Source organism: Thunnus thynnus, chromosome 4 (assembly GCF_963924715.1).
Source record: "Thunnus thynnus chromosome 4, fThuThy2.1, whole genome shotgun sequence".
NCBI lineage: Eukaryota > Metazoa > Chordata > Actinopteri > Scombriformes > Scombridae > Thunnus > Thunnus thynnus.
The window spans coordinates 33,801,581-33,815,732 of NC_089520.1; the positions used below are offsets into that span (position 1 = coordinate 33,801,581).

Genomic DNA, 14,152 nt, shown 5'->3' on the forward strand with positions numbered 1-14,152 from the left:
TTATAAGGCAGGTTTGGGGTGGTGGGGTGGCGGGGGGGTAAGTTTGTTTGAAGCAGAAATTCTTGTGGCTCTGCTCGTTGTTGTCTGGACGACACACACACAGCAGCGTCTGGGAGAGTCGGGGTGGGGGTTGGGGAATGCAGAGGGGTGATGGGGCGCAGTGACCTTCCAGTCTGAGGGTGCGGGCCGGAGTCGAGAAGAAAAATCAGGAGCTTTTCTGTCCTCTTTTTCTTTCATCTTTTACATTTTTTTTTGAGAAGGTCACTGAATACAAGAAAAGATTAGAATGTTTAACAGAAAACTAATCCCACATTTCAAGTTTGGAGGTCTTTTGTGGATCTGGTTTGTGAATTTGACCTTAAAGAAGAGCCACAAACAGAAAAACAAATCACAATAAGTTGACATGCGTGACCACAGGAGTGCATGTGTGTGTGTGTGAGTGTGTGTTGTGGTATATCATACCATTTGTGTGCTGATAGTGTTGCTGCAAAGAGTGAGCGGGCTGCTGATTCTTTGCAGCAACACTATCTTAAAATATCTACAGGATATAAGCAGAGCTGTGGGTTATGAGCTGTGAGGGGGATTTTCATCTTCAAATTCATAAAAATGATTGTTCCTTTTCTTTGTTTAATAAAAATCTGAATTACAACAAATGACACACAAAATATAAAAGTGGAAAACACAACAAACCGACTGTGGTCAATTACAACATATGGGAAATGTGTGTGTTATAACTCAAGTTTCCAAGAATTTTAAGGATCAGACTTTTAGTTTAAACAGACAAAAAATTCAGCATATCATTCACAGAGTGTTCTTAGAAAGAGAGGACATCTAGAGAAACACTGTCCTCACACACCTTTACTCTTAAAATGGTGCAATGGAAAGTCCCACAAACTCCACCGCACGATTTCAAATTAAGCAGAAACGAAGACCGCCACAGATCAGACAGTGACGAGTTCGGTGAGGTCATGGAAGGCTGTCCAGCAGTTCAGGTGGGGGTGGGAAGGATGAGAGAGAGAGAGAGAGATGTCGAGGCGGGACGTGTCTCAGTCTGTGGTGGTGCGGCGGTACCAGAAGCGGGCCCTGAAGTCGTCGCTGCAGGTCATGAAGCCCGGGTTGGTGGGTGAGTGGACGATGCAGCGGACGATGTTGTTGTGACCCAGAGACAGCAGGTTTTTCCTCTCGGCCGTGCGCGAGTCCCAGCAGCACAGGCTGATGGTGCGCTCGTCTGGCAGCAGCACGTAGTCCTCCGTGTGGTTGAACACGCCCTGTGTGCGATGCATCTGACGGCCGCTCAGACCCGCGCCTACAACAGCAGACAGTCAGCATGTCACTGGGTGGCTTCACTTCACCTCAATGTCACAATATTCATTTTATATTCGTTTTATTTCAGTTTTCATTTAATTAATTAAGGCTGAGCGATAAGTGAAAAATGTATCAAAACTGACATTATCAGATTGTTGAGGCAAACATCAATAACAGTCTCATAAATATATACACACATTTTTTTATAAGGATCACTTAAATTTGTTCATTAAAAACTTGTGACTCAAATCTGCATGTTTTCCACAGTCTAATTTAATTGAAGGCTTTTAAAGACATTTTTAACCCTCCTGTTGTCCTCGGGTCAAATTTGACCCGTTTTCAAATGTTTTTATATCAGAAATATGGATTTCTTTCATCTAATTCCATGGAAATCACATGGATAGTTCCATACCACACACTTTGCATATAAAAGTAATGATCACTACTTTCATTGAATTTTGGGTGTTTTATTGAAATTTATAGCATCTGTGGACAAAATTGACCCGGGAGGAACAAAGTTGCATGGTCGACGGGAAGACAACAGGAGGGTTAATACCACACAGAATTTAATACTGGTTTCACTGTCGTACTGCTCAAAGAATGATGAAAAACCAGTTGGTACAATAAGGCCAACAATTATTTATTAAATACATGAATTTATTGATATTTATATCATATTGTGTCTGTACTTCTCAGCTTCTCAACAATCATTCCTAGTAATGTAATAAATCAATTAAGGTGACCTGGACCCACATAAGTGGCAGAAAACTGATGGATGGATTAACTAATTACAAAATGATGAATTAATTTAAGTTTTCTTAAAGACACAGTGAGTGGACGATGTTCTTCGCTCCTGTAGCTGCAGCAGTGACAGCGACTGAAACTCCAATAAAAATTAAAATAATACCTTCTAAGACCTTTCTGTAAGGGAACTGAAGTCAATGCTTTATAAGACGTCTGAAGACCTGCAGATGCTCTGATATGTACTGAGCAAATGTTTTACAGTGTAAAAATAAACTTCTCAGTGCCCTCTGGTGGACAAACAATGCAATTGTGTTTATTTATCAGCTGACTGATACAATATCTACAATAATCTAATATAATCTATATAATACTGACATGGCCAAACTCTTATACAAAGTAATAATCAATCACTGTCGGTCAGCGTGCTGTGAAGGTCAGAGGAGTTATAAATGATGTCTAACCGTTCCCGGTTCTCAGTCTACGTCAAATAGAGAAAACGTCTCAAATGTCAGAGAAATGTCAGCGAGGGGCTTGAGTGCACACTTTGACAACAGTGAAACTACAACAGAATTTAAAAAAAAAAGGGGAAACACAAGAGATTCCATCGCCTGAAACGTAATCATGTCAAACTACATGACAAGTGCAGGGCCAGTCTTTATCGGAATAGATGATTTCACATGTTTTCAGCTGATGAAATACTAATGACATTCTCATGTGCATTTAGGAAAGCCTAAAACGACATCTTTAACCTCTTAAACTCCACAAGGACATGGCGTCCTCCGCCAAGATTACAGTCTTTCAGAGGCTGCAGTGGGCTCAGTTTTAAAGCTACAGAGAAGATTCATTCATTCATCATATGAAACTAGGCAACCTAAGGGATCCATTGATACCAAACATGTCATGGTAACTTGTTGAGAAATGGGCTAAATAACACTCCAATTTAGGCTAAATTTTGGCGAAGGGAAAACTGGCATGGCCATTTTCCAAGGAGTCCCTTGACCTCTCACCTCAAGATATCTGGATGAAAATGTGTTCTATGGTTACCCACGAGTCTGCTCTTTACATATATGCCCACTTTATGCTAATCTGTGCAGTTTTTTGCATGCAGTATAAATGTGTTATTTCACCTTTTCTAAAAACGGTGTATTGAATATTTCTGAATACTGGGGTCCCTAAACAGTCTTAAAATTGAATAAATTTGATATGACTGGAAAGCTGAGACTGTTGTGGATTAAATGAGCCCAACTATATTCATGTCTGATGATGTTCATCCCCATAGTAGCCATTTCATTGTAGTAAGACCATTATTTAAAACTTAACCTCACTGTATAAAATGAATTATCATGATCTCTGTGAGGATAATCACCACCTCATGAAACTTAACCACAAACTAGAGACCGAGGGCGTTCAGAGGATGTATGGCTTTCCTACGTATAATGACAACAGGGGGGTTTCTGAGCTATTTCCAGAACAGAAGTGCTTGAAATGTCAAAGGGTGTTGATGCCAACTCGCAACATGAATTGGGGGGATTTTTGACCATTTATATCAATTCCTGAGTGGTCAAAAATGGTTAAATTTTGCATCAAACCTGTGTAGCAAATGGTATCAACCCAAAAATTGCTGCAACCACTTATGAGACATAATTGAGCATGAGAATGGTCATCATATACTTCCATCATGATGTTCTAAGCTCTTATACGCTCTAAACTTTCAAAATGTGTTCATGCACAATGTGTAAAATTTCTCATTCAGTCAAAAACTAATGGCCTGATTGAGATGTATGCCACATCATTGTGATGTTGCAATGATGAAATCAGAAGTAAGCGGTTTCCATAGTCTGCAATCAATCGCTAGTTCTTAAAAAATTCTACAATGAAGGAAATGACTACCAGTCTGATAACACATTACAAGGTCACAGCCACATCATTCCGACCACCTCTTAACTATTATTACAGGGCAACCTACAGGGTTCAACACATGATGGCATCACTGTCTTCTTACCCATATATAGCCAAAGAAAAACATACACTGTGTTCCTTCACACATATAGAAGTTAAGAAGTGTCACTGCCAGAAACACTGAAGATGATGATGATAGATAAGTCCAAATCAACTAACGGCGGGAAGAGGACTGAAATAGAGACCTAAATAACATTAGCCATGGTGAAGCTGGTAGCCTGAGTGTGAGGGGCAGCTGTAGAGGAAAGAAGAGATGATTGGAGAGAAAATGCAACTGATACTGCACAGAAAATAAAGAGGTGTGGAGAAGTCACTAGATTGAGGGAGTGAGAGAGAGTTTGAATGATATCGTGTATCAGAACACATCGTTATTCTATATACATGAGATTAAAAGCAGTCAGTAAACCTCTCTTTCTCTCACAGTTTCAAAACTCAGCCTTGTGCACTGCTAGATGTTGCCTAGCAATGCAAATCACAGACCTTCTGAGGCTCAGGAACTATATTTTATGATGTTTAAAACAGAGAAGCAAGATCAAAATGTTTTATATGTGTAAGTCAACAACTGATATTCTTACTTTAGCTTTAGTTTAGTTGGATAATACCCAACAAGACTGTACATTCCATTACTGTAATGGATTCAGCAGAGGCTAACCACCCACTTAGCCCCCGCATCATCCGTTACAATCATGAACATACAACTTGTCGGGTATCATCCTGTACATATTCTAGCTACATTGAAACCTGTTGTTCATTTGAATATTTTGACACTTTTTCTGCTCCATAAATGTTATTACTGTTCAGATTGGTGTTTATTACAATGGATGTAAATATTGGCTGATGATCTATTACTGAAAACAAATATATGTGACAAGACAATGAGCCAGTTGTTATACTGAATAACAATAACACAGCATTTCTAGTTCAAGCATAACTCTATTTCCATCATTATCTTACTATAATACAAACAGACTTCAAATAAAAGCATTTATTAACTGCTTTGCTAGGAGCCGCTGCTGTCTAATTTAATCTTCACAGGCCAATTATATGTCATACAGTAGCAGTCAAAAGAGATTGGGAAGGTGTGTCCAAACCTTTGACTGGTACTGTCATTAATGACATTTCTCTGCATTGTGAGACTTTCAGTTACTTTAATTAAGCTGCTGTGAGGTGCAATAACTGCACATCAGACTGCTGATAGTGCCACCTGAAGATACTTCTCCCTGCCTATCTAACTCAAAGGTGGGCTGCCTTTGTATTACTGGCCGCCGCCTTTGTTGAAAATTCCGGCATGTGATGTTGACGGAACGAAAAAGGCAGAACTCAACAGCCGGTACAACACCTGGACAGTCTACAGCGCAGACACGCTAGTTATCTCATAGTTCATCTTCAAAAAATGCAGCAGTTGCAATCATGTTTTGATTTAATGAGTAAATAATTACGTTTGCGAGACGAACATGAAATATATATTTTTTTCACACCCTCACTCAGAGACTAACGTTTGCGGAACGGAGCAGCGAACTCCAGCAGTAAGAAACAAGACCTGCTGACCATCACAGACGGCAGCATTAAACAACTTAACCCAACTCTGAGGTGAAGAAAATAACTGTGTGCTCAGTCTGTTTCACTTCAATAACCCTGCAGCCGCTCAGCGTCTTACACAGCGACGTCTTTCCCCAGAGCTGACAGTGCAGCAGAGAGGCTGCTCTCCACTGCTGGACACTTCTGTCAAATCCTGATTTTTTTTCACTTAAGTGCACGACACTCTAAAGGTGCACCACTGCACGCGTAGACTGTACGCTGCACCAAGTTCATTCTCCAGCCTGAGCCTCCTTTGTCTCAAAAAAATCCAGGAAAACTCTGCTTTACACACAACCTGATTTCACAACCTGATTTCATTTCCTCAAGTGAAAGTTTTGTATCTAGTTGTTTTTGCAACATTCTTACCTCTTCACTTCATTTGTGAATATTTTGGTTTCAATGAACTACTACTGTGGTTACTATTCATGTATAGAGTATACAGAATTACCCATCTTGTTATTTATGCCGTATTTTATTTTTATGTCATTTGTATATAGTAGATACTCATACTGTATATTACTATGGTTTGTATTGATGACTTATTTATACTACGCATTTGTTCTTGTACTTCATTCTGCTGTTGTGACACTTACATTTCCCTGAGAGGGTTCAGTAAAGTTTCTTATCTGACGTTCTGTTTTAAAACAACAAAATGTTTTTGATACTGAGCATCTTCTTTCTTATCATATCTGAAGCTGTAAGTTGTTACAAGGACATGGATTGGTGGATGACATTCTTACTGGCTCTGAGTGAATAATATGTATTAAAATCTTTAAATCACAGTATCAGATCTTTAAAATGCATCTCTAATTGTATATTGATCGTGGATCATGTATCAGAAACAAATTGACATATTGAATTATACAGGTATTAGGAGATGTGTCAAGATGATTCAAAGGATTGACATCTGTCTGGGCATATTTTAAAGAGTCAGTATCTATAAAAAGAAGCAGATCTAATGCCGATCATTACTCCACTGCTACTACTACTACCACCACTTGCAATGCAGTGCTGCTCTTCTTTACAACAGCCTATAAAGCAGCATTTCACTTGCATATGTGTGTGAAAGTTATAGTGGCTAACTGGGGCGAGTGACTCTTAAGAAGAATGTCCTGGATGGCAAAATACACAGATTTGATCAAACTCAGCCTCCAGTTCTTTCTCATTGGCAAAGAGCAGCTTCTCACTTTTAGCACTGACCATCACTTTCAGCTGTTAAAATGACAAACATCAATAGTGACAGATCATATCAGATGTCACTACTTAAAGTTAATTCTGTGAAAAACTTGATGGCAGATGAAAATTAAATGTTGCTGTTGCCAAAGATCATTTATGAGTGAAGAACCTCCACTCTGCCGTTCAACTGTGAGTGGACTGAGTGTTTCTGTGCTTCCAACAGAGTGATACATCTTCTCTCTAGCAGATTGGTATTTTTGGATTAGCTTGTGAAACTGTGTGCCAAAGTCAGAAGGCCACACCTGTCGGTTTAATGTGTTACATACACATTACATCAACATTGCATGTCTTCTGCTGCTGTGTAAATATAAATGAATTGGTAACAGCAGATACCTAATATTAAAGAACTCAGATCAGGATTGGGGCCAGAAAAAACTTGATTGGGACATCCTTAATAGATAGGCCCCCTTTTAAAGTCTGTCACTTATGAAATATAAAACATGATATATTCAGGTCAATTCATAACATATGACCCGTATATATCACTGTAAAAAGTATCAAAATGTTTATCAAACTTTCCTGAAAAACTACTATTAGTGCAAAATGTAATGAAATTACTTCACACCACAGTGCATTGCAGCCTTGTTGGACTCTGCATCCAACAAACGTCAAATATACTTAAACAAAAGCAGGTTGGTTGTTAAAAGTTTAAGACAGTTGACAGGAAATTATTTTACCTACAACAACACAGTGTCTGTTTCTCTTAAATTCTATACACCTCTTTGTGTTTTCAACGTTCAGGAATTTTTCCTGATGAAAGTCAGTGCCAGGACTTTGTAGTAAGTGTTACCTGCTGGGTCTTCACAGATAAATTCATTTTAAAAAGCCGGAACGTTTTGCAGAAGTGTGCAAGACATAATGGCAAAGAACTGCAGCACAGTTGTACTGGGCTCTTACAAGCCACTAACACCTATTACCTGTCTCCACACGATCTCCACATTACTGCTGATGAATACCTCAGCCAGATTTAAAGCTGAACCGTGAGAAAGAAAGTGATGCGTACAATTTTGAGGTAGCAAATTCCCTCTTTGTCTGTCACATAAATGTATGCTCTCTCTCTCGCTGAACGCAACAACTCAGCATCCATAAACTAGCGGTGTTTCATTAGGTTGACTAGCTAATGTCAGCATAGCAAGTCATGACCACAGTAGCTAGAGCTTAACAGATAAGGAGCCTAGTTTACTGGCCTGCTTTGGTCCATCTGCCTCTGTTTGGCAGGTCAAACGATGCCCCCTTGTGCCTAATCATAGTTATTGAAAATGATAGATCTAGTCTACCAGCATGTCTCTAGCTCTAGTAAAATAAACATCATCTTCACCTGTGTATTTGACCAGCGTCCGGCCTGTTGAGATTTCCCACAGTTTGACCACGGAGTCTTTGCCACTGGACAGGATGTACTTGGAGTTCTTTGAGAAGATGGCAGAGCACACCTCAGCTCCGTCATGGGCCTTCTCGAAGGTGGTCACACAGCGGTTGGAGACGCCATCCCACAGTTTGATGCTGCCATCCTTGCTGCAGGTGACGTAGCTGTTGGCGCTGGGGTTGTAGCTGACGCCGCTGATGGTATCGGTGTGTTGGTCCAGCGGGTTGCAGGACACGAAGCACTGGAAGGTGTTGACGTCGTAGAGACGCAAGGTGGGGTGCTGAGTTCCAACCAGCAGGAAGTCGCCTGATGGGTGGAAGGAGATGGATCGCAACATTTCTGCTTCCTGTAAGAAAAAAAGATGAAGACTGGATTACAACAGAATTCAAATAAAAGCTGAGAAATGTTTTTTTTTGTCAGCAAAGTTTTAGATTTCCGCCTTGTTTACATTGGCCGTGTCTTCGTAAAGGGGCACCTACATTTTTCAATACAGCACTTTGACTAAACACATGAAAAATGGAAAATTTCTGTAGAAAATTCGACTAATTCTAACCTGTATATATTTAAAAGCTCTTTTTGCAGAGGGCTTTGAGTAGTCAAACAGTTTGAGGGTGTAATCTCTGGAGCCAGAGGCTAGGATCTGTTCAGTCGGGTGGAAGGCCAGGCAGGTGACTTCATCAACGTGGTCGTACAGTGTCCGAATCACAGGGTGATTCTCCATGTTTTGCTGTGCTGTCTCGTTCATCATTACCTGAAAAACAAAGAAACAGAAGAAATAGTATACATGGACCTACTGGCCAAAAACCTATTCAGGTTCTCAAACCCGCCTCACCTCAATGGGCATGGCGCTCTTGGCCAGCATACGCTCAGTATCCAGGATCTTGATGGAAGCGTCAGCAGACCCAGTAGCGATCAGCTGGCCATCACGACTGTAAGTGGCGACGCGGCATGGACCTTTATGGGATGTGACGTAGCAGGTCTCGTACTCTGATGCCTCCGGAGACATGGTCTGGACATCGGCATCGAATTCCAGATCGATACCCACACCAGGTGCCACTGTATCTGAGCGTCCAATGGCATACTGAACTGCACTGTCATCATTCTCCATCCCTGACAGAGATTGTAAAATTGTTCAATTAGTGAAACTTAATTCCATATGTCTTATTTCATAGTTTCAATGTTTTCAGTATTGTTCTACAATGTAGAAATTGGTCAAATAAATACATAAAGAAAGAAAAACCCTTGAATGAGTAGGTGTGTCCAAACTTTTGATTGGTGCTCTATATACACACAGCACAACAATGCAGACATGGTGAAAACAGCTCTTACCAATCTTTGCCAGCTGCATCAGCTGCTCAGAGGGCGAAACAACAGTCTGTGGTTTAACCTCACTGATGAGACTGTTTGCGATGTTGGTATATCCATCATAGAGCAGCTGGCTGATGATGAGCTTGTACAGATGCTGCCGGTCCTTCAGAGTTGGTTTTGGACGATACATGTTGGGGTCAGTGTGACCAAAACCGGGCCGTCAAAAGCGACAACTTATCTGACTGTAACAAAACACACAATGTCAACAGTTAACTAGTCTTCTGGGCTGCAAATTTCACAACACACACCGTGAGCTATGTCTGTACTAATGTCACCGCCAGCTACGAATGAATGGAACTTGTGCTTAGCAGAGCTGCTAACAACGTTAGCTTTGTTGCTACAGTTCAGACAGTACAAAAACAGTACGTTTTAGCAACAATAAACTAAACAACTGGTTGAGCATGTGCTCTCTGCCTCAACCGCATTATGTGCTACTTAACGACAGGGGCTGAATGTTATTTTTCGTTTTTAGTTTAAAAATATACAAATATCTAACCCTCTCCAAAGTTCCGATGGCGCTTCTGGACCTAAACGTGCGTTACGCTATACGTACTGTGCGTCCTACGTCACAACACTGAAAGAGCGTAAAGAGTGAAGTTGCCTTCATGGTAAACAGATTTTTCAACATTATAGTTCATCATACGGTAAATAAATAAGCTGCAGTGTTATAAATATAGACCATATAATCTTTATATAGACTACGGTTATACCTTCATTGTTAATGGGAGTAGGAAGCTGGTATTTTGCTGTAACACCCAAGCTCCAAAATGTGACGTTTAGGGGGGGCACAAGGTAGCCGCAAAATGTGTATTTAAACAATATATTAAACAATATATATATATAAAAATCCAATATAGAGCGCTACTTCTTGTCTTCTTTGTTTTACTATGTGACACAAAGTAGCGATGTGCTTCTTGTAATCTAAAACAAAGTAAAAGCAATTGTCTATCTCAATATTTAGAACACACACGGCACGTGAATGCAACACGTCTGTATCCACAGGCTATTTTGGAGGCCAAAATATTCACGTAGGCATAAATATTTCGAATGTTGTATTATCTCAGACAGGCGTAAGTGTGGAGGGCATTGTGCTTTTGATTGTGTGTGTATCTGTCCGCAGCTAATCCGCATACTACTACCTACCCATCAGCCTAATATTTTTTGTGCACATTTATGACTGTATGCACAAGGACCTCTCATGATTGCAATGATTCACAATTTTTGAAAAAGTTATTTTATACCGCCACTGACTGCTGACCCTTTACTCCTCTTAACCTGTCGGTAGCATGGCTATAAGAGCTGGATACCGGGCCAAAAATGGCGCCTATTCAGTTCATTAAGAATAGCTTGCCTGGCGCATACAAGTAGGTCTATTTGCGGACTGGCAGTATCTACACGACACACCCACTTTACCACATGACACACCCACTTGGTTACAAATGGGTGCAATGGCTGAACTTCATACCTTAAAAACGGGCTTCAGACTTCTCAAAACAAGGTAGTTAGGGTTATTCTGAAACTCCCCATGAGAACTCATGTTGACCCTTCTCATTTTGAGAGCCTTGGGTGATTGAAAGTGCAGGAAAGAGTCTCCCAGATCGAGTTGTGTATGGCGCATCAGATTGTGCATGGTGCTGTCCCACAATACCTAAAAAATTATTTCATCCAGGTGAGGTATGTTCACAGCTATTCCTCTAGGGGCAGTTCCACTGACATTGTTCCTCCCAGGTTTAAGAGTACCCTGGGGAAGGAAACTTTTTGTACATGGCAGTAAATCTGTGGAATAGATTGCCAGGAAATCTTAAAGTCATAAGCAGTTTAGGACGTTTCAAGCTGGTACTTAAGAATTGGCTCCAGGGTTATTCATATTTTATTTTCTGGGTTAGTTTTTGATGTAGCTTATTTATTTTAATTATTATGGACAGATCTAGACTGTGTATAATGTGCTGAAGGGGCTGTGAAGTAATGTTGATATATTGATGTATTTATCTCAGATGTACTGAGTTTTTAATTAAATTTATTAATTGAGTGGCGAGTAGGGTGTGGCATGGTCCAAAGAAACACTGAGGTAGTGATTGATGTTGTTAATATTGTGAAAAATTTGCTGAGTGTATTGTATCATTGTTTTGATTAATGTGCTTTATCATTCTTGCCTTGTCAGATCTGCCGTCTTGACCCCTTCCCTGGACACTCCCCATCTCCAAAGGGACCACAATTGAGATAAGCCGCGGGGCTTCATTGTATTATCCTGACTTTTCCTTTTATATAAGCCCTCAATGCCATGGCAGAGCTGGTGTTTTTAAAATTAAATTGTCAAATAAAATCAATTAATTAATCAATCAATCAATCAATATATCCCCGTTTTTGCCGCCATCTTGATTGTATACACGTGGCAGAGATCTGCACTACTGAGTGCACTGTTCTAGTTTAATTATTTAATTGTCCATACAAAATTAATAGCCATACAATTATTAGCCAATCAAGTGGTCAATAAAAAGACAATTAATCAGCAAGAATGCCCCAAAAAACTTGGATAAATGTAATGTGAACGTCTCTCTTCTACCTTAGATTTTATTGACTAAACAAGTAAACAAATATTGAAAAAAAGGCAATTGACAGAACAATAAATGATGAACATTCTAGATACATTGATATGTTGTTTGTTGTATTTCACTAACCCAATTGCATGCAAATACTTTTTATGCATGTGAGTGTAAGTTACTGCACTCATGACCCAGCAGAGGGTGCACAAGTACAGCACCTCAAGGATGGAAAGAAAAGCTGACAGCTGCTGGTTTTGATCTTTGTTTTGTTGATGTAATAGCAATCTTGGTTTTTTATTTGCAAGAATGAAAATGCCTTTTACTGAGCTTCATGCTGAACAGCTGTTTAGACTGTTATAGAGTAAAACAGATGATAATGATGGTTTACACTTTCACACTGTCAGGTACACACATTGTGTTTGGCGGCTTGTGCTAGTGGTTGTGGTCGTGGTGGTGAAGATAAAACCGGGGCATGAGACAGCTTGTCTTTAGCCACTGAAAAGGGATGAATGTAAGTGGATGTAGGCCTCCAGCATTTCAGCACCCATCAACACACGGTCTATCACTTGCCACTTCCTGTAATGTGGCTCATCTGTTCAAATGCTCGCCAAGAAAGACAGAAATGTAGTGTAATATATGTGCAGATAGATGACAGTAGCTTAGCCTGTTGGAGAGATAGACCAATTCAAATGATACATATCTCATGCTGTGCAAAAATTCAGCAAGAAGGGACCCACTCAGACACTAATGAAGTAAGTTGGATATTTCCCCTGGGTACCTTCAGTAGAGCCATAACTTCAGTAGAGCGTATCTGTTGCAGTGTGCAGAGGCAGACTCACAAAATTAGATAACATTTGACAGTGAAGGGTGAGAAACAATTTTATACCTCAAGTGATTGGGGGTGTACTTCAGTTGTAGCTCTTGCATTACAGCCTTTTGAGCATTGTATTAAGATCTATTTGTAACTATTAGGATCATACTGTAGGTAAACTTCAGTGGTATTACTCTTTAACATGTGTCCTACTTCTTAGCTTTTGCTGATAACAGATGATCAGCTGCATCCACGTGGAATAATATGTAAAAAATCAGCAACAAAACAAAGTCCCTGAAACAATGCAGAGGTTCAGCAGCTGTGAGACCTGGTGTAGTAACAGAAACACATTTTGTTGGTCTCTTGTCACTGCTGACCGTCAGCTGAAAACCTTGACTCAACCTTGTATCCTAGTAACCTAAGTAACATTGCCAAAATATTATCCATCAACTGCACTTAACGCCTGCTGACTGTTTTAGAGAAGACATCAGTACAAATCAGTACAAACAGACTATCCACACACTGTGATTTAAAAGCATTTCATCTGACTCGGTCTTTAAATACATGCAAATATGCCTGAAACCATGCTTCCATCCTGCAGGACTGGGATCTGTGTAAAGACAGTAGAAAACATGCGTGTCAGGAGATGTCTTGTTACCATGTCAACACAAAGCATGCTCTCAGTGGACCAGCCTGCAGTTGCCTTGGAGACCAGCAAGAGTCTGTTGCAGAGAAATGATATAAAAACTTTATTTTCTTTCAGCAGATGCCATCTGATAATTGCATGGTTGATCCCACACAATGACATACTTACATCGGAGGGATTGAGAGTAGAAATATTTAAGTTTTTCATTTAATCACATTTAAAAATAAAACAGAATAAACTTAAAGTTGCTATAATCAATATTTTTTGTACTAACAATGGATCAAATGACTAAGTGTAATGTGTCACTTGTAATGACAAACCCACAGAGAATTATCACCTGATTCTGTTTTAGGGTCTTTTAGCTCATTGTTTTGGTTTTACAGCTTGCAACTTTACTGTTTTGGTTCAGTCTCGAGGCTCTCATCAGTCCAATCTCCAGACGCAGGCAGCTGTTTTCAGAGAAAAAGCTCAGATAAACCCACTGTATACTACTTGCCCAATACCAAATGGCAGACAGGAAAAGTTAGAGACTAGCCTTTAGCAGCTAAAGAGCCAGATATTTCCTGCAGGAGTTGGAGGAGACCAAAACTGAGCTAGAA

The 14,152-nt window shown here is 40.0% G+C and overlaps 1 protein-coding gene across 1 annotated transcript; it reads right to left on the reverse strand.

Moving 5' to 3' along the window:
• Positions 1-607: 607 nt before the first annotated feature.
• On the reverse strand, positions 608-10,151 carry cstf1 (cleavage stimulation factor, 3' pre-RNA, subunit 1). The gene is made up of 6 exons (XM_067588420.1): positions 10,050-10,151; positions 9,515-9,735; positions 9,018-9,295; positions 8,739-8,936; positions 8,141-8,531; positions 608-1,306 (listed from the first exon to the last, which is right to left on the reverse strand). The coding sequence occupies exons 2-6, from the start codon at positions 9,681-9,683 to the stop codon at positions 1,047-1,049; spliced, it is 1,296 nt and encodes a 431-aa protein (XP_067444521.1). The 5' UTR covers positions 9,684-9,735; positions 10,050-10,151; the 3' UTR covers positions 608-1,046.
• Positions 10,152-14,152: the final 4,001 nt, after the last annotated feature.